The sequence below is a fragment of the Chlamydotis macqueenii genome, chromosome W (genome assembly GCF_036417535.1).
Source record: "Chlamydotis macqueenii isolate bChlMac1 chromosome W, bChlMac1.mat, whole genome shotgun sequence".
Lineage (NCBI taxonomy): Eukaryota > Metazoa > Chordata > Aves > Otidiformes > Otididae > Chlamydotis > Chlamydotis macqueenii.
The window spans coordinates 45,913,466-45,939,140 of NC_141592.1; the positions used below are offsets into that span (position 1 = coordinate 45,913,466).

Sequence of the window (25,675 nt, forward strand, 5' to 3'; positions counted from 1 at the left end):
AAAGTAATCCATCACTCAAGATCAATGGTTTCAAGGTGCAGAATTATATAATAGAAACAAACTAAATTTATAAAAATCAGAGTTTTCATAATTTTATTTATACTATTAACTAGAGAGAAAGCATACACATTGTATACGTCATACAGTCAATACATTTGCATTTTTTCTACTATAAATTCTCTATACAAAATCATTGCCAATTGATACGGTCATTGATGGCATAGGGCTTAAAATAACCAAGAGGTATAAAAACAGGTTTGCCATCTTGCCCTGAGTGGAAATGGTGAACAGATACAAAAACTGGATCCTAAATATTGATGTGATATTATACATGATTTAATGGTATATGCAAGTAAAAAGAGTCATGCAACTTTTTAAAAATACCTGCCAAGTTTTACTTGAGTAAAATCACGGAAGTCAGTGGTAGTTATGAAAATATGTTCTTGCCATTAGGTACTCACTACACAATTTCAGTGGCAACTTTGCAGACTGGGTGTTTCATGTTATATTTAAATTGAGTGCCAGCACTGAAAGTATCCATTTCCTTTAGTGTTTTAAAGCTCACATGTCTATATAAATAAAAATCTAAGATATCTTTTTTTAAAAACTAGTGAAGGAAAAGCCACATTTCTTTTCCTCACTATTTTTAATCAATGCCAACAATGTTATGTCTCATCTCTCACTTTTTGGCAGTTTCTACGTTTTAATCTGGAAAAATAACAAGATAGTCAACAAATAAAGAAGTCTTCTGTCAACTATTGTTCCCTAAAAAGAACATCACAAATCAGTTGGAATTTTAAAGTTGCTATAAGGTAAATATTTATAATTATTAGAAGGAATTTTCAGATATAAATATATATAATGTCTATTCTGCATACAAAAGGCTCCTGTGAGGCTTATCACCAAGATGCCATAATAGAGAAGGAAAGGTTCAAAGAGAACAAATCCAATACTGTGAAGTCTCTATAAGGCATTCACCTTTCACTTTAAGCCCTGACAATTAAGTTCTGAAAATAACTGAAATCCAAATTCTGCACGTTCAGTTTCTTTCTGCTAAGAGCAAGGCGGCAAACACATTTTTAAAACCTGGGTTTAGAAGATTAAGCAGAACAAAAGTAAAATATATCTTCAAGTTATAAACAAAATTCTATTTTACAATCCATCATCCTCACAATATAATGGCCCATGGCAGTGCAGCAGACGGATCTCAGTCTAAAGGTTGTGGGTCTGCAATAGGCATGGTATGAAGTACTTCATCTAGAAGCTGAAGGGCACGGTGTAAGTGAATTTCAATCCAGCACGGTGTCTCTTTGATGCTCTGTCTTGGGTAATCAGGTCCCCAACCTTTTACAAAACTCATCCTGAGTATGCATAAGCGGCGAAGGTCATCTACACCAATTCCAGCAGCAGCTGACAAACCTAAACAGGAGAGGTTTCAAGTAAGTTATTATTATCAGAATTATCAAGATTGGAAAAGACCTAAAAGATCATCCAGTCCAACCATCACCAATACTTCTCAGCTAAATCATATCCCTCAACACAACATCCAAATGTTTCTTGAACACCCCCATGGTCGGTGACTCCACCACCTCCCTGGGCAGTGCATTCCAGTGCCTGACTACCCTTTCTGAGAAGTAATATTTCCTAATGTCCAGCCTGAATCTCCCCTGGTGCAGCTTGAAACCATTGCCTCTAGTTCTATCACTGTCTACACGAGAGAAAAGGCCGACCCCTAGCTCACTACAACCTCCCTTCAGGAAGTTATAGAGAGCTATAAGGTCTCCCCTGAGCCTCCTCTTCTCCAGACTGAACAATCCCAGCTCCCTCAGCCGCTCCTCATAAGGCCTGTGCTCCAGACCCCTCACCAGCTTCGTAGCCCTCCTCTGAATGCGTTCCAGGGCCTCAGTCACACTGTGACTGTTCACAGTCACACTCTTTTATCATCTGTTCATGTGTTCACAGTCACACTCTTTTATCATCTGTTTGTTTAACCATTCCTCTTTGCTTGGCTCACTCTTCTTGTACAATTCCTTCTCACGACAGCCAAGGTCAATCAATAGTTCTAGGTCTCTGCTATAATGAACATAGCAATTATTTTGTGTTTCTTCCAATTAATTTTTTTCATCATTCTGCAATCTTGAGAGTACTGAAATTTAAAACTCCTTATAATAAAGCAGACATGATGAAACCTAATGTCTTATGCAATACAATGCATGTAAACTTTATTTAGAAAATATGGTAAAAAAATACTTATTCTTGAGGTTTGCCAAATGCTGCTGTTTCAGCATAAGAATTTAAGACTGACCACCTGCAGGAAGCTGGATTAACAAAATACACTACTTATATCTAATAAAATAAAAAGACGAATACAGTTGGCAAACTTCAAAATCACAAGTATGCCTAAGACAGAAGTTAAATATATTCCCCTAAATGCCTTCAGCACTTTGTAGGATAGCTGGAAAGAGCCATGTGGCAATATAAGGAATCTAGAAAACACTATAGCACATAAAGCAGCCCGAGACATGCAAGTACTTGCACTTTTAAAAGTACTTAAATGTTATTTCAAGTATCTAGAATTTAGCAACTAAGAAAACTCTAACCTAGAATAACTTAAAAAAAATTAAAAATAAAAAATTGAAAAGAAAAAGAAAAAGACACTCTCTTCTTCCTCTTCTCAAGAATCTTAGTATTAAGTTTCCCTAAATCTAGTCAAGGACTTCATTGCTCAGTAATCCCCATTGTTTTGAGTAATATTTTTATGAGCTTAGATCTCAAAGATCATTTTTCAAGTATCTCGGTCTAAAGTAACAGGCTTATGCCATTTGACCTTGTATATGAATGTTTTCTGCTGTACTGCATATCCAACATCCCCTGAAAACTACAGAGTGAAAACTGGTGTGTGGAGCAGGTACAAAGTGAATGAATACAGACTTACCACAATGCCAATCCAGCCCCACCTCACCCTAATCCTGCTACCGCATTCCAAGTTCATTTGTACTGCTGCAGGGGCAACGGGTGGATGGCTAGGGGCATGCTGTTATGAGGGAGAGCCGTGTTATTGGTTTTCAGGTAAGGAAAAAAAGCAGACCAAGTAGTTAATGTACTTACTAATGGCTGGGGCTATTCCACCTACTGATCCTGGTCCAGGGATGTTTCCAGCTACTGCTGCAGCTTGAGCAGCAGCAGCAGCTTGGGCAGTGGCAGCCTGCTGTTGCATCTGACGATGACATTGACGTAAATCAAACACCTTTAAAAAAAAAAATTAAAAAAAAAAAGAAATACTGAACTATGTAGACTTACCAAAAACAAAGAAGGAAAGAATTCCTCAACTCCCATCCCCAATAATCTGGGCCTCTGTGCTCTCCCAAAACAACATCTACAGTCTCACCATGCACTTGGGTAAAAGCAAACCTTCCCCAACTAGCTTAATTTCTAACAGAAATAATCCATTAAAGCTTAAGAGACTCTTTTCATATGACATTACCACCACTGGCAATACAGAACCTGGCTGAGCTGACCAAGCTAAAGCAGCACCCTGTGAGGAAATGACTGCAGGATCAAAATCTGAAGGATGCTACAGGCTGATAAAATCCCATCTTTTTAGTTAAATCTCAGAATTTCCAGAAAATAAGCATATAAATAACCTATGTTACAAATTTTAGTAGCAATTAATTTAAAATTGTAAGGCTAAAAATACAAAAAACTGCTACCAAGATTGTTTGTGACAATATACAAAGTTAGTTACTGTCGTAGTATCTAGATGATACTTTCAGTTCAGAATCATTTTAAAAAAGTCATCTTAAGTGACTTGTCAAAAGGAAAGTTTTAAGTTTTTTAAAGTATAATCAAAAGCAAAGTTACATTTATTTCAGTGTCTCATAGCTTCCCTAACATTGACAAGAATCCAAACGTATGCCATTGCCCCCACAATTTTCACCTAGGAACATCAAACCAACCTTTATATATGCACTTGGGTAAATCTTGTGAACAGCATCCCCTGGTGCACGGCCTGCTTCTCTATCCAGGTAGTAACTCTGAACAAAGACTGCGTGGTCACTGAGGCATCGAACCCACACGTCACCTTCTCCTTTGCACTCCAACTGCACCCCTTTACCTATGTGCAACCTTAAAAAGAAAAACAGCTCCAATGCACCTGTGTATACATACTATAAATCCAACCTTAGCAAATAAACCACAAAATTCTCCAGCTCTCAGTCATCCGTGATACCTTAATTTACACTCCACTCATACCTAAGATAATAACTACAATTTCAAGTATAAGTTAGTATATAGTTACACAAAACCTGTAAAGTAAAAAAAAAAAACTGTAATGCCACGTAAAGATCTATGGGAAACACAGGATGCAAAAGCAATGATATTCAAGCAGCAACTAATGCACTCACTGACAATATGGATACCAAGCGCATTCAGTTCTGTTTGGAAGTGAAAAACCCCACAAGTCTTTTTAGTATAGAAAGTTACTCAAGTACATACACAAAGCCACACTGCAATGCAGCACTGTATGTTCATTTAGATCACATTACAGCAATCCAGAATTTTGATTGTCACAAAGTAAAATTTCTGAAGACATGGAGTAATTTTCTTCCTTTTCACTTCAGAGAAAAAAAAACAAAACAAAACAAACCAACTTGCAAGACTGCTTCGGTTCTCTATGCTTCCACATCAAAGTCTAGTACATGCATGGTGAGAATGAATGAAAATCCAACTAGCTCTCCATCAACCTTCCTTTGCTCCTTTGACAAATCTATATATTGCAGTTATTCTCACATCACTCTGTGGTGCGGAGAGCTAATATTCAGCTTGCATACATAATAGCATGAGTTGCTAATTTTATCCTTGAAGGCACAGCCTTTGAAAGCAATGAAAAACAATGTGATACTGCAAAGCACCGAGGGTCTTTGTCACACAGTTAACATTTTGAATGCATTACAGTAGTGGCCTAGAAAGATAGACTCTGCAATAGATAATTCAGTGAAAAGAAACATACCATACTTGTCATTTCAAAATGGAGGTACATGCTGAAGCCAAAACAAAATATTATCAAATACTACAGAAAGCTGGAGCTTTTGGGATCTGCAGAATACCTTGCTCTCTCAATGGCTTCTGTTCTATGCACGTTGGAAAGCTGGCCCAGGCAAAAACGGTCTCCTCCAGAAGGATCCACATATCCATCAACGGTAACAATCGGACAGCTTGAAGGGACCTTAAATGTTTCCCCAACTTGCACATCCATTTCAAAATATGCGATTGAACACCAATATTCTGGAGCTAAAGGATATACACAATTAACTGACTGAAAGGCACAAAAAAACCCCTATAAACTCATTCCAGACAATCAATTAAGTCTTCTGCAATTGCATTTGTCATTCAGAGTAAGAGTTCAGATAGACAAAGGCATCTCTGCTAGCACAGAAAAATACTACCTACTGCAACAAACATGGGCTTGTCATTTTTATTTGAGCACACGTCAATGCTAGGGATTTTTGTAGTTTAAGATCTTACAAGTCTTTGCACAGTTTATAATTCCAGTTAAATTCTGTAAACCATCTGCATTCCTGCACCTTATGACTATAGCTTGATTTTGCCCTCTTTTAGCATAAAGAAGTAATACATATATGCCTATTCATGGCTAGGCTGATAGAAACTAACTCTCAAATAGATCTAGCTTAAAATATAAGAGTTAGTACCTCCTAGGTGAAGTCAGTTTTCTCTATCCTCCCTGCAAAGCAAACCAGATTTGGAAAGCAGGGCAATGGGGGAAAAACATCAAAGATCACATACAGATTTTTGTCTGCACACAAGAAAGTCAGGCATGGGATAAAACAAGGAAGTATTAAGCAAGGGAGCAGAACAAAATGGCATGTTTTAATAGCAAAGAGGTGCCTTTTAACTCATATTATTTAAAAAATAAAAACTGACTACAAAGGAAAGATGGTACTTGGAAGAAGCTACCATGTCAGGAAAGGAAACCTTGACTCCCTAGAGTATGCTACTGAAACCCAAACACTCAAGCAAACGAGGAAACCTCACAAAGCACACAAAGTGATTTTGTATGTGTGTATGTCCTGGTTTCAGCAGGGATGGAGTTAATTTTCTTCTCAGTAGCCAGTGTGTTTTGGATTTTGTGTGTGAAGAATGTTGATAAAAACATTCTGATGATACGAGTTGTTGTGAATGAGACCAAGGACACTGTCTGGCTTTCCAAGTCTCGTTAACGTGCAGATGCGGGAAGCTGGGCAAAAGACAGACAGAATAATTGATCCAAACTGGCCAAAGAGAGTATTCCATGCCATAAACGTCATGCTCAGTATATAAGTGGGGGTTGCCCATGGGAGGGGGCATCATTTTCAGTTATTCCTTTTCTTGTCGGGTATCCGTTCGGGCACCTTTGGCATCCTTTTCTTCTCTCTTGCTTGCTGGCATCGTTCCCTCTACCTTGCTAGCTTGCTCTCCCCCTTGCTTGCTGCTCGGTGTTGTTCCTGTGATCGCTGCTCAGGACGGGCTGCGTCGGTCGTTCGGACATCGGGTGGTGAGAAATTGTACATTGTTCATTTTGTATATTTTGTATATATTAATATCCTTATATCCTGTTAGCTTTGTAGTTTTTAGTATTTTCAGTAAACTGTTTTTATCTCAACCCACGAGTTTTCCTTTCTTCCCAATTTCTCTCCCCTGTCCCACTAGGTAGGGGCAGGGTGAATAAAAAACTGTGTGGTGATCCGGGCTAAACCACCACAGTCTTTTTGGCGCCCAACGTGGGGCTCGAAGGGGCCTCACTAGATCAGTCGTGAGATCATCGGACCTTAGTCTGAGGATCCAAGGTTCAAGCCCCGGTCAGTCCCGAAGGGTTGAGATAAGGACAGGTTTGAATACTGTGTTGAAAACAGATTTGTTACAAGTGTTCATTAAGCCGGTTTGGTCATCGGTGGGCACAATGTTGTTTTATTTGTTCTCGCAGTTGTTTTTAGAGCTGTACTGGATAGCACCCTACTTGCCGTATTTTCTGTTTGTCGGTGTTTGTACACGCTTTATCAATGATGTGTGTTGGATCAAAGGTATCGTTCTGCTGTGCTATGCGGCACTGATTTGTCTAGTGAGATTGCTGGTAACAGGACCATTTTCATATCTGTACTCAATGGCGGCGGGCAGTGTGCAGAGCGAGGAGGCAGAGGCAGCTCCACCCGGGTATTTCGGGAGCCATCTTGTGGGTGTTGTTTGGAACTATACCTGTTGTTTTGTTCCGGGAAGCCAGGCCGCGGGTGGAACATCTGTTTACAGCTTTCCCCACCTCACCAAGCTAATTTCAACAGCTTTTGAGAATTTTGAATACCCTTTTTATACCCCTACCACCATGTTCATGGTGACAAGTCTCTTGCAGCTATCTCAGATCTTGATATTGATGAAGTTTAAACAGTTTTTTAAAAGTATTATGGCTCCTCCAATCCCCGCAACAGACACTGTGGCTACTCAAACTGCTGCTACAAATACTGCAGCTACTTCGGCCGCTACGGCAGGTGCTGCAGCTACCCCAGCCCCTGCTACAGGCACTGCGATTGCTTCAGCCCCCATGCCAGACACTGTGGCTACTCAAACCTCGGCAAGCAGTACCAAAGAGAAACCGAAAAACCAATCATCTACACCAGTATCAGTTGCCCCTGTACATAAGAAATACACCAAAAAATCAGTTCGCATAGTGAAAGATGATGATGAACCAGGCCCATCACATGATCAGGGAGACACAGAAGGGGAGGTAGTCACCCGATCCCTATCCCTGAGTGAGCTGCGAGATATGCGAAAAGATTTCAGCCGTAATCAAGGTGAGCAACTTGTCACCTGGTTGCTCCGATGCTGGGACAGAGGGGCCAGTAGCCTGGAATTAGAAGGCAGGGAAGCCAGGCAGCTGGGATCTCTGTCTAGGGAAGCAGCCATTGACAGGGCGATTGGAAGAGAGTCAGCAGCCTGCAGCCTCTGGAGGCGACTCCTGTCAGGTGTGAGGGACAGGTATTTCTTTAAGGAAGATATTGTATGCCACCCAAGCAAGTGGACCACCATGGAGAGAGGTATCCAGTTTCTGAGAGAATTAGCTGTTCGGGAGCTGATTTATCATAACCTGGATGACCCACGGACATCCGTAGATCCAGATGAAATTGAATGTACCCGACCCATGTGGCGGAAATTTGTACAGAGTGCACCATCATCGTATGCCAACTCATTGGCAGCAATGAGTTGGAAAGATGATGAGATGCCACCAGTACGTGCAGTGGCTAACCAGCTCCGACAATATGAAGACAATCTCTCTTCCCCGATGCGGGCCTGTGTCTCAGCTATAGAAAGACTGACTGAGAAATCTGAAAGCCAGTTTGAAAAACTGTTAGAAAAACTATCTGAGGTGTGTGAGAAACTCGAAGATTCTTGCTCCCCACCTGCACGGACTAATATCTCAGCTATTAGAAGAAGACCTCATCCTCCTCCTGCTCAAGGGAGACGGTACACCCGACGAGATGACCTATGGTTTACCTTGCGTGACCAAGGAGAGGATATGAGGAAGTGGGATGGAAAGCCTACCTCGGCCCTAGAGGCACGTGTACGTGAGTTGCGAGGTAAAACAATCACAAAGGGAGGTTCTTCCAGGCAATTTGCTGCTCCAGTCTCCAGTGGGCAGTTCCCCAGACAGCGTAGAAGGGCTGATCTCACCTCTGATCCTACGGAAGGAACTTCTGATTCATATTCACAGAAAGTGAATAGAAAATATTACAAACAGGACTAGAGGGGCCCTGCCTCCAGCCAGGCGGAGGAGAGGGACAACAGAGTTTATTGGACTGTATGGATTAAATGGCCTGGCACATCAGACCCACAAAGGTATAAAGCTCTAGTAGACACTGGTGCACAGTGTACTCTAATACCATCAAGCTATAAAGGGGCACAACCCATTTGTATTTCTGGAGTGACAGGAGGATCCCAAGAGCTGACTGTATTGGAGGCTGAAGTAAGTTTGACTGGGAATGAGTGGCAAAAGCACCCCATAGTGACTGGCCCAGATGCTCCATGCATTCTTGGTATAGATTACCTCAGGAGTGGGTATTTCAAAGACCCAAAAGGGCACCGGTGGGCTTTTGGTATAGCCACCGTGGAGACAAATAAACAGCTGTCCATCTTGCCCAGACTTTCAAAGGACCCTTCCGTTGTGGGAAAGCTGAAGGTTGAAGAACAAAAGGTACCAATTGCTACTACCACGGTGCACCGGCGGCAATATCGCACCAACCGAGACTCCATAATCCCCATCCTCAAGCTGATTCGTCGACTGGAGAGCCAGGGAGTGATCAGCAAGTCCCGCTCACCCTTTAACAGTCCCATATGGCCAGTGCGAAAATCTAATGGAGAATGGAGACTAACAATGGACTATCGTGGCCTAAATGAGGTTACACCACCAATGAGTGCTGCCGTGCCAGACATGCTAGAACTTCAGTATGAACTGGAGTCAAAAGCAGCCAAGTGGTATGCCACCATCGATATTGCCAATGCGTTCTTCTCCATTCCTCTGGCACCAGAATGCAGGCCACAGTTTGCTTTCACTTGGAGGGGTGTCCAGTACACCTGGAATCGACTGCCCCAGGGGTGGAAACACAGCCCCACCATTTGCCATGGACTGATCCAGACTGTATTAGAAAAGGGTGGAGCTCCAGAACATCTGCAATACATTGATGACATCATCGTATGGGGCAACACAGCAGAAGAAGTTTTTGAGAAAGGGGAGAAAATAATCCAAATCCTTCTGAAAGCCGGTTTTGCAATAAAACAAAGCAAAGTCAAGGGGCCTGCACAAGAGATCCAGTTTTTAGGAGTAAAGTGGCAAGATGGACGTCGTCATATTCCAATGGATGTGGTCAACAAAATAACAGCTATGGCTCCACCAGCTAACAAAAAGGAAACACAAGCCTTTTTAGGTGTTGTGGGTTTCTGGAGAATGCATATTCCAAATTACAGTATGATTGTAAGCCCTCTCTATGAAGTGACTCGAAAGAAGAATGATTTTAAATGGGGCCCTGAACAACGACAAGCCTTTGAACAAATTAAACAGGAGATTGTTCATGCAGTAGCCCTTGGGCCAGTCCGGACAGGACAAGATGTGAAAAACATCCTCTACACCGCAGCTGGGGAGAATGGCCCTACCTGGAGTCTTTGGCAGAGAACATCAGGAGAGACTCGAGGTCGACCCCTAGGCTTTTGGAGCCGGGGATATAGAGGATCTGAGGCTCGCTATACTCCAACTGAAAAAGAGATACTGGCAGCATACGAAGGAGTTCGAGCTGCTTCAGAAGTGATTGGTACTGAAGCACAGCTCCTCCTGGCACCACGATTGCCAGTGCTGGGCTGGATGTTCAAAGGGAAGGTCCCCTCTACACATCATGCAACTGATGCCACGTGGAGTAAATGGGTCGCACTGATCACACAGCGAGCCCGAATAGGAAACCCCAATCGCCCAGGAATCTTAGAAGTAATCACAGATTGGCCAGAAGGCAAAGATTTTGGAATGCCGCCAGAGGAAGAGGTGACACGTGCTGAAGAAGCCCCACCATACAACAACCTCCCAGAAAATGAGAGGCGATATGCTTTGTTCACTGATGGATCCTGTCGTATTGTAGGAAAACATCGAAAGTGGAAAGCTGCTGTGTGGAGTCCTACACGACGAGTGGCAGAAGCCACTGAAGGCCAAGGTGAATCAAGTCAGTTTGCAGAGGTGAAAGCCATCCAGCTGGCTTTAGACATTGCTGAACGGGAAAAATGGCCAAAGCTCTATCTCTACACTGACTCATGGATGGTGGCAAATGCCCTGTGGGGGTGGTTAAAGCAATGGAAACAGAGCAACTGGCAGCGCAGAGGCAAACCCATCTGGGCTGCTGCACTGTGGCAAGATATTGCTGCCCGGTTAGAGAAGCTTGTTGTAAAAGTACGTCATGTAGATGCTCACATACCCAAGAGTCGAGCCACTGAAGAACATCAAAACAACCAGCAAGTGGATCAGGCTGCTAAGATTAAAGTTTCCCAAGTGGACTTAGACTGGCAACACAGAGGTGAACTATTTTTAGCTCGGTGGGCCCATGACACCTCAGGTCATCAAGGAAGAGACGCAACATACAAATGGGCTCGTGATCGAGGGGTGGATTTAACCATGGACACTATTGCACAGGTTATCCACGACTGTGAGACATGCGCTGCAATTAAGCAAGCCAAGCGGTTAAAGCCTCTTTGGTATGGAGGACGATGGATGAAATACAAATATGGAGAGGCCTGGCAGATTGATTACATCACACTCCCACAAACTCGCCAAGGCAAGCGCTATGTGCTTACAATGGTAGAAGCAACCACTGGGTGGCTAGAGACATATTCTGTACCCCATGCCACCGCCCGAAACACCATCTTGGGCCTTGAGAAGCAAGTTCTCTGGCGACATGGCACTCCAGACAGAATAGAGTCAGACAATGGGACTCATTTCCGAAACAACCTCATAGATACCTGGGCCAAAGAGCATGGCATTGAGTGGGTATATCACATCCCCTATCACGCACCAGCCTCTGGAAAGATTGAACGGTACAATGGACTGCTGAAAACTACACTGAAAGCAATGGGTGGTGGAACCTTCAAAAACTGGGACAAACATTTAGCAAAAGCCACTTGGTTAGTCAACACTCGGGGATCCATCAATCGAGCTGGCCCTGCCCAATCTGAACTTTTACATACTGTAGATGGTGATAAAGTTCCTGTGGTGCATGTAAGGAATATGTTGGGGAAAACAGTCTGGGTTATTCCTCCTCTGGGCAAAGGCAAACCCATTCGTGGGATTGCTTTCGCTCAAGGACCTGGATGTACTTGGTGGGTGATGCGGGAGGATGGGGAAGTCCGATGTGTACCTCAAGGAGATTTGATTCTAGGTGAAAACAGCCAATAATTTGAACTGTATATAATCATGTCTGTAGTTCTTTTATGTTCTATCAGAGGTAGTGCAGCAAGAATCACACTCAACAGTGAAGAACAAGCTTTGATGAAACCGAGCGATGTGCAGCAGTGATGGAGTCAGAACTGGTGACCAACAACTTCCTCGAGATCAACATCTTCAACTCGCAGACCATGGACGTGATACACCAGCCGCGCCAGAGGTACCAGCTACGAGTTTCAGATGCAGTATGTAACAACTTCACACTACATACCATCTCTCCTGCCCTGAGAGACTGCTATCACAGATGGGGCCCAAAGTCATGGACTAAATTAACTCAACAGACTTTGGAGGGATAGCTCATAGATTGAGATAGTGATATCTGTGTGTATATCTATAAGCATGACGTAAATGGTATGGAATAAGGGGTGGATACTGTCCTGGTTTCAGCAGGGATGGAGTTAATTTTCTTCTCAGTAGCCAGTGTGTTTTGGATTTTGTGTGTGAAGAATGTTGATAAAAACATTCTGATGATACGAGTTGTTGTGAATGAGACCAAGGACACTGTCTGGCTTTCCAAGTCTCGTTAACGTGCAGATGCGGGAAGCTGGGCAAAAGACAGACAGAATAATTGATCCAAACTGGCCAAAGAGAGTATTCCATGCCATAAACGTCATGCTCAGTATATAAGTGGGGGTTGCCCATGGGAGGGGGCATCATTTTCAGTTATTCCTTTTCTTGTCGGGTATCCGTTCGGGCACCTTTGGCATCCTTTTCTTCTCTCTTGCTTGCTGGCATCGTTCCCTCTACCTTGCTAGCTTGCTCTCCCCCTTGCTTGCTGCTCGGTGTTGTTCCTGTGATCGCTGCTCAGGACGGGCTGCGTCGGTCGTTCGGACATCGGGTGGTGAGAAATTGTACATTGTTCATTTTGTATATTTTGTATATATTAATATCCTTATATCCTGTTAGCTTTGTAGTTTTTAGTATTTTCAGTAAACTGTTTTTATCTCAACCCACGAGTTTTCCTTTCTTCCCAATTTCTCTCCCCTGTCCCACTAGGTAGGGGCAGGGTGAATAAAAAACTGTGTGGTGATCCGGGCTAAACCACCACAGTGTATCTGCTGCTTGTGTGCTACCTGGGAGCAACTGGCTTGTCAAGCCTTCTGCACAGTTTGTTGTGCATGCTTTCAGTGTTAAGTTTCTCTCTACAGACACACTAAAACCTGAAGTTGCCCTAAGCTTCAGTCACTGGGGATTTTGGGGACTCAGCACCCTTGCTGACCGTAAGGGCCCATTTCCACAAAAGGGTAACACAGTCAGCACTTAAGCAGCTTGTTGGGTAGGGCAAAGAAAATCAGGACTGCAGTGTGCTCAGAAGAGGGGAAGCAGAAGAGCTAACATGATAGGACCTAAACACAGCAGCCTGATAAGCCAACAGGATAAAGGGCTCTCCCAGTGCCCTAAGTGGTACTCGTTCATTACAAACTGCAGCACCCAACAGCACACCTACTTATATTAAGAAACTGTTGTTCTGTTTTTATTAGAAAAGAATAAACCGAGGTGCATGAATTCCCTTAAGTCTTTTTATCTTCAAATAAATACTCACGTCTCTGAGGACTGAATAGGGTGAAATCAATAGGTGAATCAATAGGGTGAAAGAGATATACTAAATAATATGAAATATGATTTAGCTACTGTTAACTTCAGCCAGCAACTATCAACAGTTGTATTTCGGGTACTGATTTAGTCACCTGCCAATGAATAAACAAGTTAAACTTTTAGGCTTTTCAACTATGCAGCTCTCTCTGTGCAGGCAACAGCTTTACTGTTGTTAAAAACAGAATATCACCTTGCACCTGCAACTGAGCTAGCTTGTGCCACAAGACAAGACCTCTTTGGTTCCATGAACTGCTACCATTAATGAAAACTCTCGAAAAAAGCAAGCTTGTATGTAAAGGTCCAAAAAGGAACTTCAGCACCAAAAGCTAAGAAAGGCAATACTGATCTTTCAGGGTATCTGGCTGTGATGATGAACTTCCAGATCATGGATGCAAGAGGGCTTTGGCATGACCTAAACTCCATTGTGTTTCCAAGCAGGCAAAAAGTACAACTTCAGGTACCCTGCAAAGTTCAGACACCTCCAGGGTAGGAACCAGCTCAGTGTGGGTTTGAGGATTGCAATTTTTGACTTGGGCATCTAAATGAAATTCAGTTCACAGAGCACATCACTATTTCAAAACAGAGGTCTGAATTCAAAAGAAGACATCACAAAATGGCTGTTCTTGTTCTTTCCTCCCTTTTTGAATGTATCTCTCAACAATTTTGGAGTATTTGAAAAAAAAGACTCAAACCAGAAAATTATGAGTTTATGAGTTTCCGTAATACTTAGCATTATATGTTAGATTTTACTCACCAGGATGATTTGATATAGGAGGCTGGAATGCAAGTTCATTGTGAACTGGCCCTTTAAAAGAAAACATGCAATTTGTTTTACATAAGAAAATCTTATTTTTTCTTAACTTCTTTTCCTAGAAAAAAGACTTGTGAGGATGCCAGATGTTCTAAACCACAGTAATTTCTGAATCAATTGGCCAAATCTGACAGGGGAGAAAAATGCCCACAGAAGAATTACACTTAGGGATTTCCTAAAAATTCAGAAGTTGAGTAAAGAGCTCCATTAGTATCCCAGGAGGAAAGGCTGCATGCTGCTTAAGCCAGACTCAGTTCCAGGAGAGAGCAGAAACCAGATGTAGCACGGAGATGGAACAGAAATAGGACTTAGGCTTCACATCTGCCCCCAAAGAGGGCAAGGGGAGAATCATTGTATAGAGGCATGTGATATTGTTGTAGTTTAGTCTCAATCAGGACCAGACTATGCAGTGTCTCTCTCACTCCCCCCCACCCTCCAAGAGAACAGGGAGAGATAATATAAGGAAAAAGGCTCAAGGTTTGAGATAAGGACAGGGAGAAATCCTTAAAGTTACCATTACAGGCAAAACAGACTTGACTTGGGGAAAACTATTAATTTATTTTCTAAAATCAAAGCAGGATAATGAGACAGGGAACAAGATAACCTCCCCCCACCCCTCCCTCTTCCCGGGCTTAACATTATCTCGACCTCCTTCCTCCTCACCAAGCGGCACAGTGGGGAAGAGGGAATGGGGGTTACAGTCAGTTCATCACACGTTGTTTTACACTGCTGCTTCCTCCTCAGGGGAAGAACTCCTCACATTCCTCCCCTGCTCCAGCGTGGGGTCCCTCCCACAGGCTGCAGTCCTTCAAACTGCTCCGGCACGGGTCATTTCTTCATCATAGTACAGTCCCTCCAGAATGGCTGCCCCAGCGTGGGCCCTCCACAGGCCACAGCCACATTCAGGCATCCGCCTGCCCCTGTGTGGGGTCCTCCACGGGCTGCAGGTGGATCTCTGCTCCTCTGTGGGCCTCCATGGGCTCCAGGGGGACAGCCTGCTTCACCATGGTCATCACCACAGGCTGCAGGGGAATCTTGGCCAGGAGCTGCATTACTCCTCCCCCTCCTTCTTCACTTACCTTGGCATCTGCAGCCATTTCTCTCACAAGAAATTCTTCACAACAGGCAGGCAGACACCTCTCAGGTTCTCTTCACATCTCATCTCCTCTCCACTTCTTGCAGCTGGGCTGGGCCAAGTCAGGCCCAGTTGGCTGCCTGGCAGGAGGCCAGAGGGTGAGGGCTGCAAGGCCCACAAGGCTCATGCCTCCCCCTCTCTGCCCCTGCTCAGCTTTTTCACATCATCTCTTTTTTTTTTTTTTTTTTTCTTCTTCTTCCTCCTGTTTTTCCCCTTCTTAACTATGTTATCACAGAGGCGTTATCAGGGAACATTCTGCTACCAATTGTCTCGGCCTTGGCCAGCAGCGGGTCCGCCCTAGGCCCGGCCGAGTCCACTGAACGAAGGGGAACAACTTCTAGCAGCTTCTTACAGAAGCTGCCACTGTAGCCTCCCCTCACTAAATAAAACCAGAACAGATAGATATATCTGTCAGAAACTACACTTCATTAGTTTCATGAATCACAGAACAAGTTGCTCAGCATGCTGTGGACTTGACCATAAGAAACACTCCCTGAAGATGGAAAAAAAGCCCTAGAGAACTAATTCTCTAAAGAAAAAAAAAATCTTGAATATGGTCTTAGTATCAGTCAGTTTATTCTCTCAACTAAACTAGGTCCCTTACAGGCAGCAGAGAACAAGGAGGAAAGACTTAAACATAGTATTATAAGTAACAGCAGCTTTTGCAACAAGATGTCAGAACAGGCACAACATTGGCAGGTGTCAAAACATGCAACTTTCTGAAGTGAGAAATGGCAGTAGCCAAGAAAGGCTCTATGTGGTATCACCAGCCAGTTACAAATATTAATTATGGAAAGATACATGCACTGAGAAAAATGTATAGAGTATCTACAGCACCACTAAAGTTTTTACATCCTGGTATTTCTGAGAAATTAGATGATAAATTAAGTAGGATCCTAACAGAACAAAATAATGAAACTTAATGATTGTATCTAAACCACAATTTTCTTGATAGAGAAGTTGAAAAATCATCCCAACATTAACTTACAGAATATTCTCCCTTCTACTAACAATGACTTCGGCAAACACGTGATCTAGTTAAGTACTATATTACAAAAATAAAGAACTGTTCTAGCTTTTTGCCACAAAATTTAGAAAATCTTTAATTTGGGTGGAGATTTTTTGCACGATACTCTTATAATGCATATACTGTGCTAGACACATACACTAGAAGTTTGATCACTTTTTTTTTTCCTTCTCATCTCCTGTACCTTAGAACAAGAGGTTGTGGTCCTATTTTGTAGATGACAAAGATTTTCAAGTTTGTGTGCCAAATGTACTCATGAATCAGACTGTGGCAAGAGCACTTCATTGACAAGTACTTTACTGCACAAACTTACACAAAGTTCTTTTAAACTGGCTAGTGTACATGAACACACGTCTTCCAAAGCTTAATGTAGATTGTTACATCATTAAGACATGGCTTCAAAATTTCTAGAAAATAAAAACAGCCAGGAACTTACAAGTTTTGAAAGAAAAATACCCCAGCAACACATTCTGAATCAATTTCCTTTCCTGCAAAGCAAATATTTACTACAAGATTGCAAAGCTTTAAAAACAGAGGTTTAGAAAGGAAATGCTAGTTTTGTTAGGCACAGCAAGACATCTATAATATAGATGGTATCACTATAGCGATCTGAATTTCTAATCTCTGCTGCTTTAACAGAGGAAAGTCCGTCAATCTCTTATATTTAACTGTCAGAATATACTAAACACAGTAATGGTAGCTCTTACAATGAAAAAAGAGGATTTGAGGGTAAAGAATAATCACAAGTGAGCCCCCACCATTCAACAAAACTGAAAACAAAGTTAGCGATTTGAAAATCTGCACTGCTTACAGTAGTGTCCAGGATGCACAGGTGGATGATGCTGAAGATGGCCATTCTGGTGATGAGGTATGGTAGGTGTGTAGGCTGCTGTCCGACTTCCAGTCCAAGTTGTAGTACTATCTAGAAAAAGAAAGGAGTGGTTGTTTTTTAAGGGAGTTTTTCCACATCTCACGTCTAATCCTCTATTTCTCCTGAACATTTGGAAACTGGTTTTAGAAAACTAAGAAGAGTGCACATATGTATATACTCACTGTGATGGTAAGTAGTTGGCTGAGCTGTAAACCCATTCTGCTGAGTTCCTGGCTGAGGCCCTGAAGCAATCTGTAAGAGTCCATCACTATGGCTACCTGTCAATATACTGGTAGGTTGACCTGGTAAAAGAACACACTACCTATTCATGAAGGTTCCAAAATTTTAATTAAGAATAGCTCAGCACTACTGGGTAGGAAAATACACCCAACTAAGGGCACTGCAATACACAGTTCCTACAAATTTGGTTTCAGTATTTTTTTCCACCCACCAGAGCATCTTAGGAAACTTGAAGCAAGATGCTCTGCATCAGCTAATTTTGACTCTGACACCCTTAATGTTGCTTATTTTCAGCATGTTATAACTACTGTTCCTAAGGAGGACACTCACTTAAATTCACACTCCTCCAAAACATACTGAACAGTATTGTATTTTTTTAAATAGTGCTTGAATAGAGCTGCATACATCACTGGACGCCTCCTTGAGAAAGTTGCTGGGTTTTTTTTCTCCCAAATAAATATTTCAAGATTTGTCTAAGCTTTAAAGTTAAACTACAGATATTTCAGAACAGGTTAACAGAATTTTATTTTAAAAGGCTTCAGCTCAGCCATTGACACTAAACTGATCAGTAGTTTCACAAGTACACTTGCACTCTCAGATTGATGTGGCTAGCAGAATTTAACACATGGAAAACTTGAACTAAAACCTAAAAACGAGCTTTTTCCCCTGTCCACTTGGCTCCAACAATTATAGCACTGATGAGAAAAAGTTATGACTATAAACTGTTGTACAAAGGCAATATAATTAAACTGCCTATCCTTTTTTCTCTGCTGGAGACAAATACAGATATTGTATCTCAGCTTGGCAAAACCATCATTAGTTTTAGCAAAAAAGTCATCAGCTAAAATTAAAGAACATTATCAAAACATCATGCCACCATAACTCAAATTTAGTAACAAGAAATACATTATATTCACACATCTTTGATATCAAAGCAACAAAGAGTATGTGAAACTCCTCCAAACTTCATGGTTTCCCTGCATTAGGGCTGCAGGACACTGCGTGCATGTTAACTGTTTTACTGTCCTGCTGGAGTGAAGTGTGAGGTTTGATGCTGGTAAACCACACTCTTCCACTTGTACCAAATACACACAGAAAAGTAAGAAAAACTTCAACGCAGCACTCCGACGGACTCATAAATATATTAACTAGGGCTGTCACTTTGGTAGTACAGTGGGCCATCATAAAAATAATCAAGTTAAAACTGGAAGACTCTGTCAGCTGTGGAACACTACAGAATTGTGTGAAAACCTCTCGATACTGCCACCTTACTGTAGATCCATTTGTTGTCCTGTTTGCTGTTGTAATAAAATAAAAAATTTTTTCCATTCCTACAGCAATTATTCCAGTAATAGTCATAATGTTTTTTTCAGTGGTCATTTGTTTTAACATTGTATCACTGAACCTTTGTCATATCCAAAACAGTCTTGTAACACATAATGTCAGTCTCATTGAAAAAAAGACTAGGTCACCAGGAAAAGTTACTCAAATTATGCCCCAAGTTAAAACCTTTTGTTAACACTTATGAGACTGCCTAGATCATATTGCCACACACTTTATCAGTGTAGTGTGGCAGCAGCACAGTTCCAATGCAAGATCTACTTTGGCAAAAATCAGTGGTTATCTTTGAGCTTTCACATTTTCACAGTTTAGTATTTCATATAACCTCAATGATCTTACTTGTTGAAGCCACAGGTATGTTGGGAAAATTAGTGGTGCTGGTAGTGCTAGCCTCAGTAGGAGCTAACATGGCTGGGGTGCTATAAGGCTCTGTAGATGCCCTGTTACTTGGTGGATGCTGGATGGTTTGGACTGAATGGCCTTCAGCAGAAGACAATGACGGCTGTCCCTCGTAGTCGTGAACGTATTCATCTTTCACCAACATGCTTGATGGAGCTGTGAAGAAGCAAACGGTTAAACATGCAAAGCAAATCTATTTTCAGGATTTAACTACAAACTGCACTACTACTATCAAGCAACAACAATGCTATTAAAACTACTAGGGGGGAGGATTTAACCTACATAAACATTGCTGCTAAAGCACTCCTCTAAATTACAAATAAACACTTCCAGTCAGCAGCAGGAAATTTTGAAGCATAACTGGATGGAAAAAGCAAACTGTTTTTCCTTACTGCTATCAAACAAGCAGTTTAGTCCCACAGTAGGAGGCTTCAACAGCATTTTGTTTTCTAGTCCATCACTGTGTGATTGGATATGGTTAATAAAAGGGAAAAACATGCTTTTTGTCAAACACCTAAATGTAGTAGCTCACAAACCAATTCCTAGTACACAAGAACATAAAGCTCCTATGAAAAATGTAATTAATGAACACAGCATATAAAAAACTTCATGCATCAGTAATTTCAAGCAGTAATTTCAAATTGACTAGAAACATCAAATTCACATTCAAAGACAATATAACACTATTCTATATTTAACAATGTAGTGACCAATTCAGAATATTTCACATACAGCGTAAGGAAATTACTACCATCGCTACTACAATAATTTATTCCTATATACCCTATTGAGCATGTTCAAGTAAAACTCTTACACTATGTTAGCTCCTATGCTCATTTTTAAAGCAGTCAAATATATTAAAATCTGACAGTAATTCTCTGTTTCCTGCTGCAAAAACAGTAGCATGACAAGGAAACACTTATTAAGTATTGAACTGCTGGCTAATAAGCTTTGATTCTGTACAAAAGGATAATTTTTCAGAAGACACAGGTAACAATGCAAATTAGCAGAGATGAGCACACAAGTTAAAGCTTGTGAAGTCAACAGTTTGTTGGGATTGTTTGGGGTTTTTAAAGTCATTTTTGCTTGAATACTTCTAATAATGTCCTAAAAACATTAGATTACCCAAATTTCCTTCTCTTACGAATTTCTTCTGGAAGGAAAAAAAAAAAAAAAAAAAAAAAAAAAAAAAAATCAGTTTTGAAATAAAACAGTTACCAGCTGCACAATCTCAGATTTCTGAAAAACATTTGACATTTAATGTCCAATTTCTCTCAAGTTTCAGGGAGAGCAAGAATATTAGACTGTTTCATTCACTTGCATATTACTTGCAGAATTTCTATTATTTTCTTGTTAAACTACTTATTAAATCATAAGCATCTAGTATTCCCAATTCAATTAATTAGTACATCATACAGGTGGACAAGTTTTGGGGTCTTTGTTGTTTTGTTTAATTAGCAGCATTCAACAGTGAAGTTTTTGTTTTTCTTTTTTTTGTTGGGGTTTATAAGTTGCAGGCAATGAAAACAGAACACACCTACAAGTTGAGCTGAAGTCTCAATTTAAAAAGCTTATCAAGAGTTGCCTCTCATATGCTACTTAGCTGGTTTTCCAAAACCAGAGACAAATGCATTTCCATCTGCTCTCTACCCTCCCTCACAAGGAGATACACAGGAATAAGCTGCGTACATACTGAAGAGTTAAATACAGTTTGTGCCCATAGAAATGCAACGGTAAACAGAACTACTTACCAGAACTCTGTAGTGTCAGTCCCGAGAGATCTTTAAAAAGAAGAAAAAAGAAAAAGAGGTGTGGAGGATTACATACACAGAAATCTCCAAAAATGTTTGAACATTAAGTTTATAAGCCTTTACAAATTAGTGCTACAGACTCTACATATCATACCCCCTCCATCACAACAAGTCTCAATGCTAAGTTATTCCTAGGATACACATTAACTAAGAACTGTGTGTAAAGCCAACAGAAAGGCTTAAACAAAAGCCACAAACTGTTCTTTCAAATTTGGAAGAAAGGTAAAACAATAATTCCATTAAGAAGATGGACAAGAGCATATGAGAGTAATTTATAATTAGATCATTAAAAGTTAATGTTTCTAATTTAGGCCTGTATTTTCTACACTCAAAAGGAAAACATTTTACATTTTATTCCCACTGTTCCATTTTAAACCAAGAGTCTACTTACCGATGCCAGGCGATACTACACGCTCATAATGGTAAGGATTTACACAGACACTGTCACATTTTAAGTCAAAAGCATACTGACAATATTTAACATGCTTGAGTTCATTTTTATGAAGATCAGGCCACCTCCAAAGACGAGCGTAAATCACATGAGGGAATCCCTTGCGACCAGCCACCTAAAAAGTTAGACACAAAAGTTGACTGGGAAAGTAGTAAGACATTTTGCTTTACTTAGTGAGAAGCAAAGCTGAAAGAGGACAAACAACATAACCTCTCTCCATCATCAAAACATGGAGAGGAAAAGAAAGAAAAAAAAAAAAAAAAAAAAAAAAAAGAGTGGTTTACAGTTTACCCAAGTTCTGTACTCAACAGAAATAAATTTCTACTAGGTTTTTGCTACAGTTAAGTCAACACTGTGATTCTTAAGAAAAAATACTGGATACAAAATGACAGAAGCAGAATTTGTGCTTAACGTAGTATGTATGGTCACCTTCCCCACCATGGATGATGAAGGACCTTTGCCCCAGAAGAAGAGAAACTAAGCTATACTATAAGGAATTTACAAGTAGAAGAATGCCAATCCATTATACTGGAAAAAAAAAATTAAAAAATGCTTCTAGGGTAGACAGAAAGCTAGCCAGCAAACATGACATCTGTCCTGGAACAAGGAAATCGCAACCCAAGCTGTACAGGTACTGAGTACTGACGATATAAGGCTAACATAAATCCTTAGCAAGGGATCATAGGTCTTTCTTCACACTGCTGACCAACACAGAGCTAACAGAAGCTTGTAGTGAAAATACCAGGATAAACAGCCAAATTTGTTACGTGACCCTGCTTTTTACTGCCACACACACACTCATTTAGAATGGCTGATCCCACGCGTTCTGCTCCTTTTGGAAAAAAAAAATAATCAACTACTGCAGCAGTCCAGAGCTCCAGCCACAAAACATGCCTACAAACGGAGGCAAGGGGGGATGCAAGAGAAGAGCTACTCTTCCTCAACACTCTAGGATTCTGCGTCACTCACTTTTGCTCCAGCTTCACTAGGAGGAAAACATCTGATTTTCACTTGTACTAACCTGAAGCCTCCCATCCAGCGTTCTCTGTATTGTAACACACTTGCTAGGATGAGCTCCATTTGTGGTTATAGCTGTAATCAAAGAATCCAATTCATCTTTTTTCTCCTTTAGCTTTTTAACTAAACTTTCAATTGCGCGTTTTGCAAAAGTTTCACTCTCTCCACCTTGTCGATGGCACATCAAGCTGTGAACAATGCTCAGACAAGCATCATTACTTGTTGGTGTGTTAGTAATAGACATATTGTCCATTTGTCACAGCTTTTTCTTTCAGATCAAATGTCAGTTTTGGGGGCTGTTATGATTTTCAAGCTGATGAACAAGAGATGATCCAAGTTAAGTGTTAGATGTACTGTCTCTTGGTAAAACCTAGGAGGAAAAAAATATCTACATTAGAATTGTTTTTAACAAATTGCAGATCATATTTCTAAGGAAGTCTGTGGCTTTTTACTTCTTATTTTCAAGCTAAGTGCAGGATATTAAAAGTACGTTAAAAACTGCATTGCTTGTCCTATGATAGCTAAAACATGCTTAAGACACTGCTTGCACAGTTTTAGATATAAGATTTTTTTTTCCCCCTAGTAACAATATTTAAACAAAGATTATAGTTTATATACATGTACACATAGTATGTACATATAGAAAGGTAGGGATTATTAGATAAACAGGCTCTGAATCAGGAAAAGGAGAACAGTGACAATGATTTCCTATGTTTTATACTGGTAGGATGAAACGAAGTGAAAATACTGACTGGGAATCAAGGGGCGCTGATTTAAACAAAATTTGAATAGTCAAGAAGTATGAATGCACACCAAATCATCTGTCATCTTTATTTAATAATCCTGTTCAAATAGTTCAGCTATGTTCTGACCTCAAACTAACTCTATTTCTCTTTGCTAATCAGAAAGGCAAAAACTATACCTGGCCATTAGCTTAATACACAGTTATGTAAATTAGTATTGCATCTATCTTTATATATGAAAATCCCAATTGGCACATTTGTCTTTACTTGTTTGGATCCAGCTTCTTCTGGATCAAGAGAAATCAACTGAAGTCACTAAAAAAGCACTTCTAAGTTGCCTCAAACAAAGCTGCCTTAATCACACTAAATATAAGTTAAGGAGTAAGTCTGTCCTAACACATTTGGCCTTTAAACTCCATTTGTTAAGACCCTACAAGTGGTTCCTGGTCATGAAGTCATTCTTCTCAAAGCCAGCAGACCTCATCCTTTTGAAGTTTCCTTTAATTCACAAATTAGAAGAGCTGGTCTGATTTTCTCAATTCTGAATAAGCTACTTCCTACACTTTATCTTGCTTTATCCAGAAACATAGGACAGCAGGGTTTGTGCACTCACAGAAAAAGAGGACAACATTATTGTCAAAAAGCTACTCTGGTTCTTTAAGCAGCTATAGCTTCAGGTAGTCATCCACTAACATCATTCTACCAACTACGTGGTCTGACTTTCTTAAGACAGTAGCAGCAAATACATATAAGTGATTTTACTACATCTACATTTTCTGAGTAAGCTTAAAATATAAGGCTTTCTGAAACTAACACATTGTTCTCAGCAATGTACATAAAATATATTTGATTTCAATAGTTCAGGAAAAAGGTTTGTTCACATTATCTGAGGAACACATCCAGTCAAAGATCTGTTACTGCACTGGAATTTTCCATGTTATTAAAGGTACAGTAGTAGCAGCTATTTATTGAAAACAAACGTGTTGCACAAAAATAAGAGTGGGATGTTAATTTAAAAAGTTAACACATCACACAAATTACAGTGTGAATGCATGGTTTCCCTTCTTGTAAAAGGAATATTGTAACAGAAATCCAGCAGAATTATAAAAGGAAACAAAGTCAGTCTTCCCTATTTAATATTTTCTCTAATTTCAACTTCAATACAGCATACTTTGGTATACTTGGAAAAAACACATCGCAAATCCTTCCCCCTGCTCCATTTTCAGTAGTTTTCTTCTTTTGTAAGGATGCTTTTGGACCTAATTTCTCCCAAAGGAAAACAATTACCTAAAAGTTTGAGTAACATCATTTTTCCTAGCTATTCAAGTTTCTCCCTCTACGCTAGGTTTTTTTGTGCTTCAACTCAATAAACCTCTTAAAAGTCAAGCTTAACCTGCCAGTCATTCTCCATGCCAACCGGCACTTGCATAAATCCATAAAAGTTTGCCAGCTAAAACAGAACAGAACATCGTTTTCTTTAAATATAAAACAGCATCCCAGATAGATATATATAAGTAATCATAAATCAGTGACTCAGTCGCCGAGGCAACAGCTTCGGAGTCGACACGATCCGCAGCGAGGGGATTCCCGAACCGGGGAAGCTCAGGGAGGAGCCGAGAGAGGCGCCACGAGCCCTCAGGAGCCCGCTGCTCGCGCGAGAGCGGCTGACGAGACGTAGGCAGAGCCAGAGGGCACCGGCGGTCCAGCCCCTCTCCACGTATAAAGCAGGCCCTAGGGAGCGCCAGCGACCAGGACGGGCAAAGAGAGCGTGGCGCCGACCCAGGGCGTTTATTGTACCCGACTCTCAGGGCAACATGGCAAACACTTGCCTGAGAGCAAAGGCTACAGCTCCAGCCGGGAGGCCTGCACCGGCACCCCCTGCGGCAGTTGATGCCTCCGTGCAGACGGAGCAGCCGAGGGGGGAGGCTGCAGTGCAGACCTCGGGCTGCAGGCAGTGCCTGGACCCTACTCTCGGGGCAGGGGCAGGCGGCAGCCCTGCCTGCAGAAGGTGTGCCCAGGTGGAGCAGCTCCTGCAGCAGGTGGCTGAGCTGCAGGAGGCAGTCAGGAGGCTGCGGGACATCAGGGAGGCTGAGAGGGAGCTGGATACTTGGTTCCAGGCAGTCTGCCTGTAAGTAAGTAAGACCCAGCACCTCGGGGGAGGCACTGGAGCCATGCAAGGTAGCCCAAGCAGCTCACGTGATAACCAGTGCTACCAAG

General features: G+C 41.3%; 1 protein-coding gene and 1 pseudogene across 2 annotated transcripts; one reads left to right on the forward strand and one right to left on the reverse strand.

The window, feature by feature from the left end:
* Positions 1–66: 66 nt before the first annotated feature.
* LOC104487705 (SMAD family member 4) lies at positions 67–23,084 on the reverse strand. 2 transcript variants are annotated; one of them, XM_010130750.2, is made up of 11 exons: positions 22,720–23,084; positions 21,639–21,813; positions 21,188–21,217; positions 19,377–19,592; positions 17,639–17,758; positions 17,397–17,507; positions 14,367–14,417; positions 5,106–5,289; positions 3,957–4,125; positions 3,109–3,247; positions 67–1,419 (listed from the first exon to the last, which is right to left on the reverse strand). In XM_010130750.2, exons 1-11 carry the CDS (start codon positions 22,966–22,968, stop codon positions 1,208–1,210), a joined length of 1,656 nt encoding a protein of 551 aa, XP_010129052.2. In that variant the 5' UTR covers positions 22,969–23,084; the 3' UTR covers positions 67–1,207. The 2 variants fall into 2 exon arrangements, with proteins under 2 accessions (XP_010129052.2, XP_086625864.1); XM_086769738.1 differs by lacking the exon at positions 17,639–17,758.
* Positions 5,953–8,894, forward strand: LOC147596749 (uncharacterized; annotated as a pseudogene).
* Positions 23,085–25,675: the final 2,591 nt, after the last annotated feature.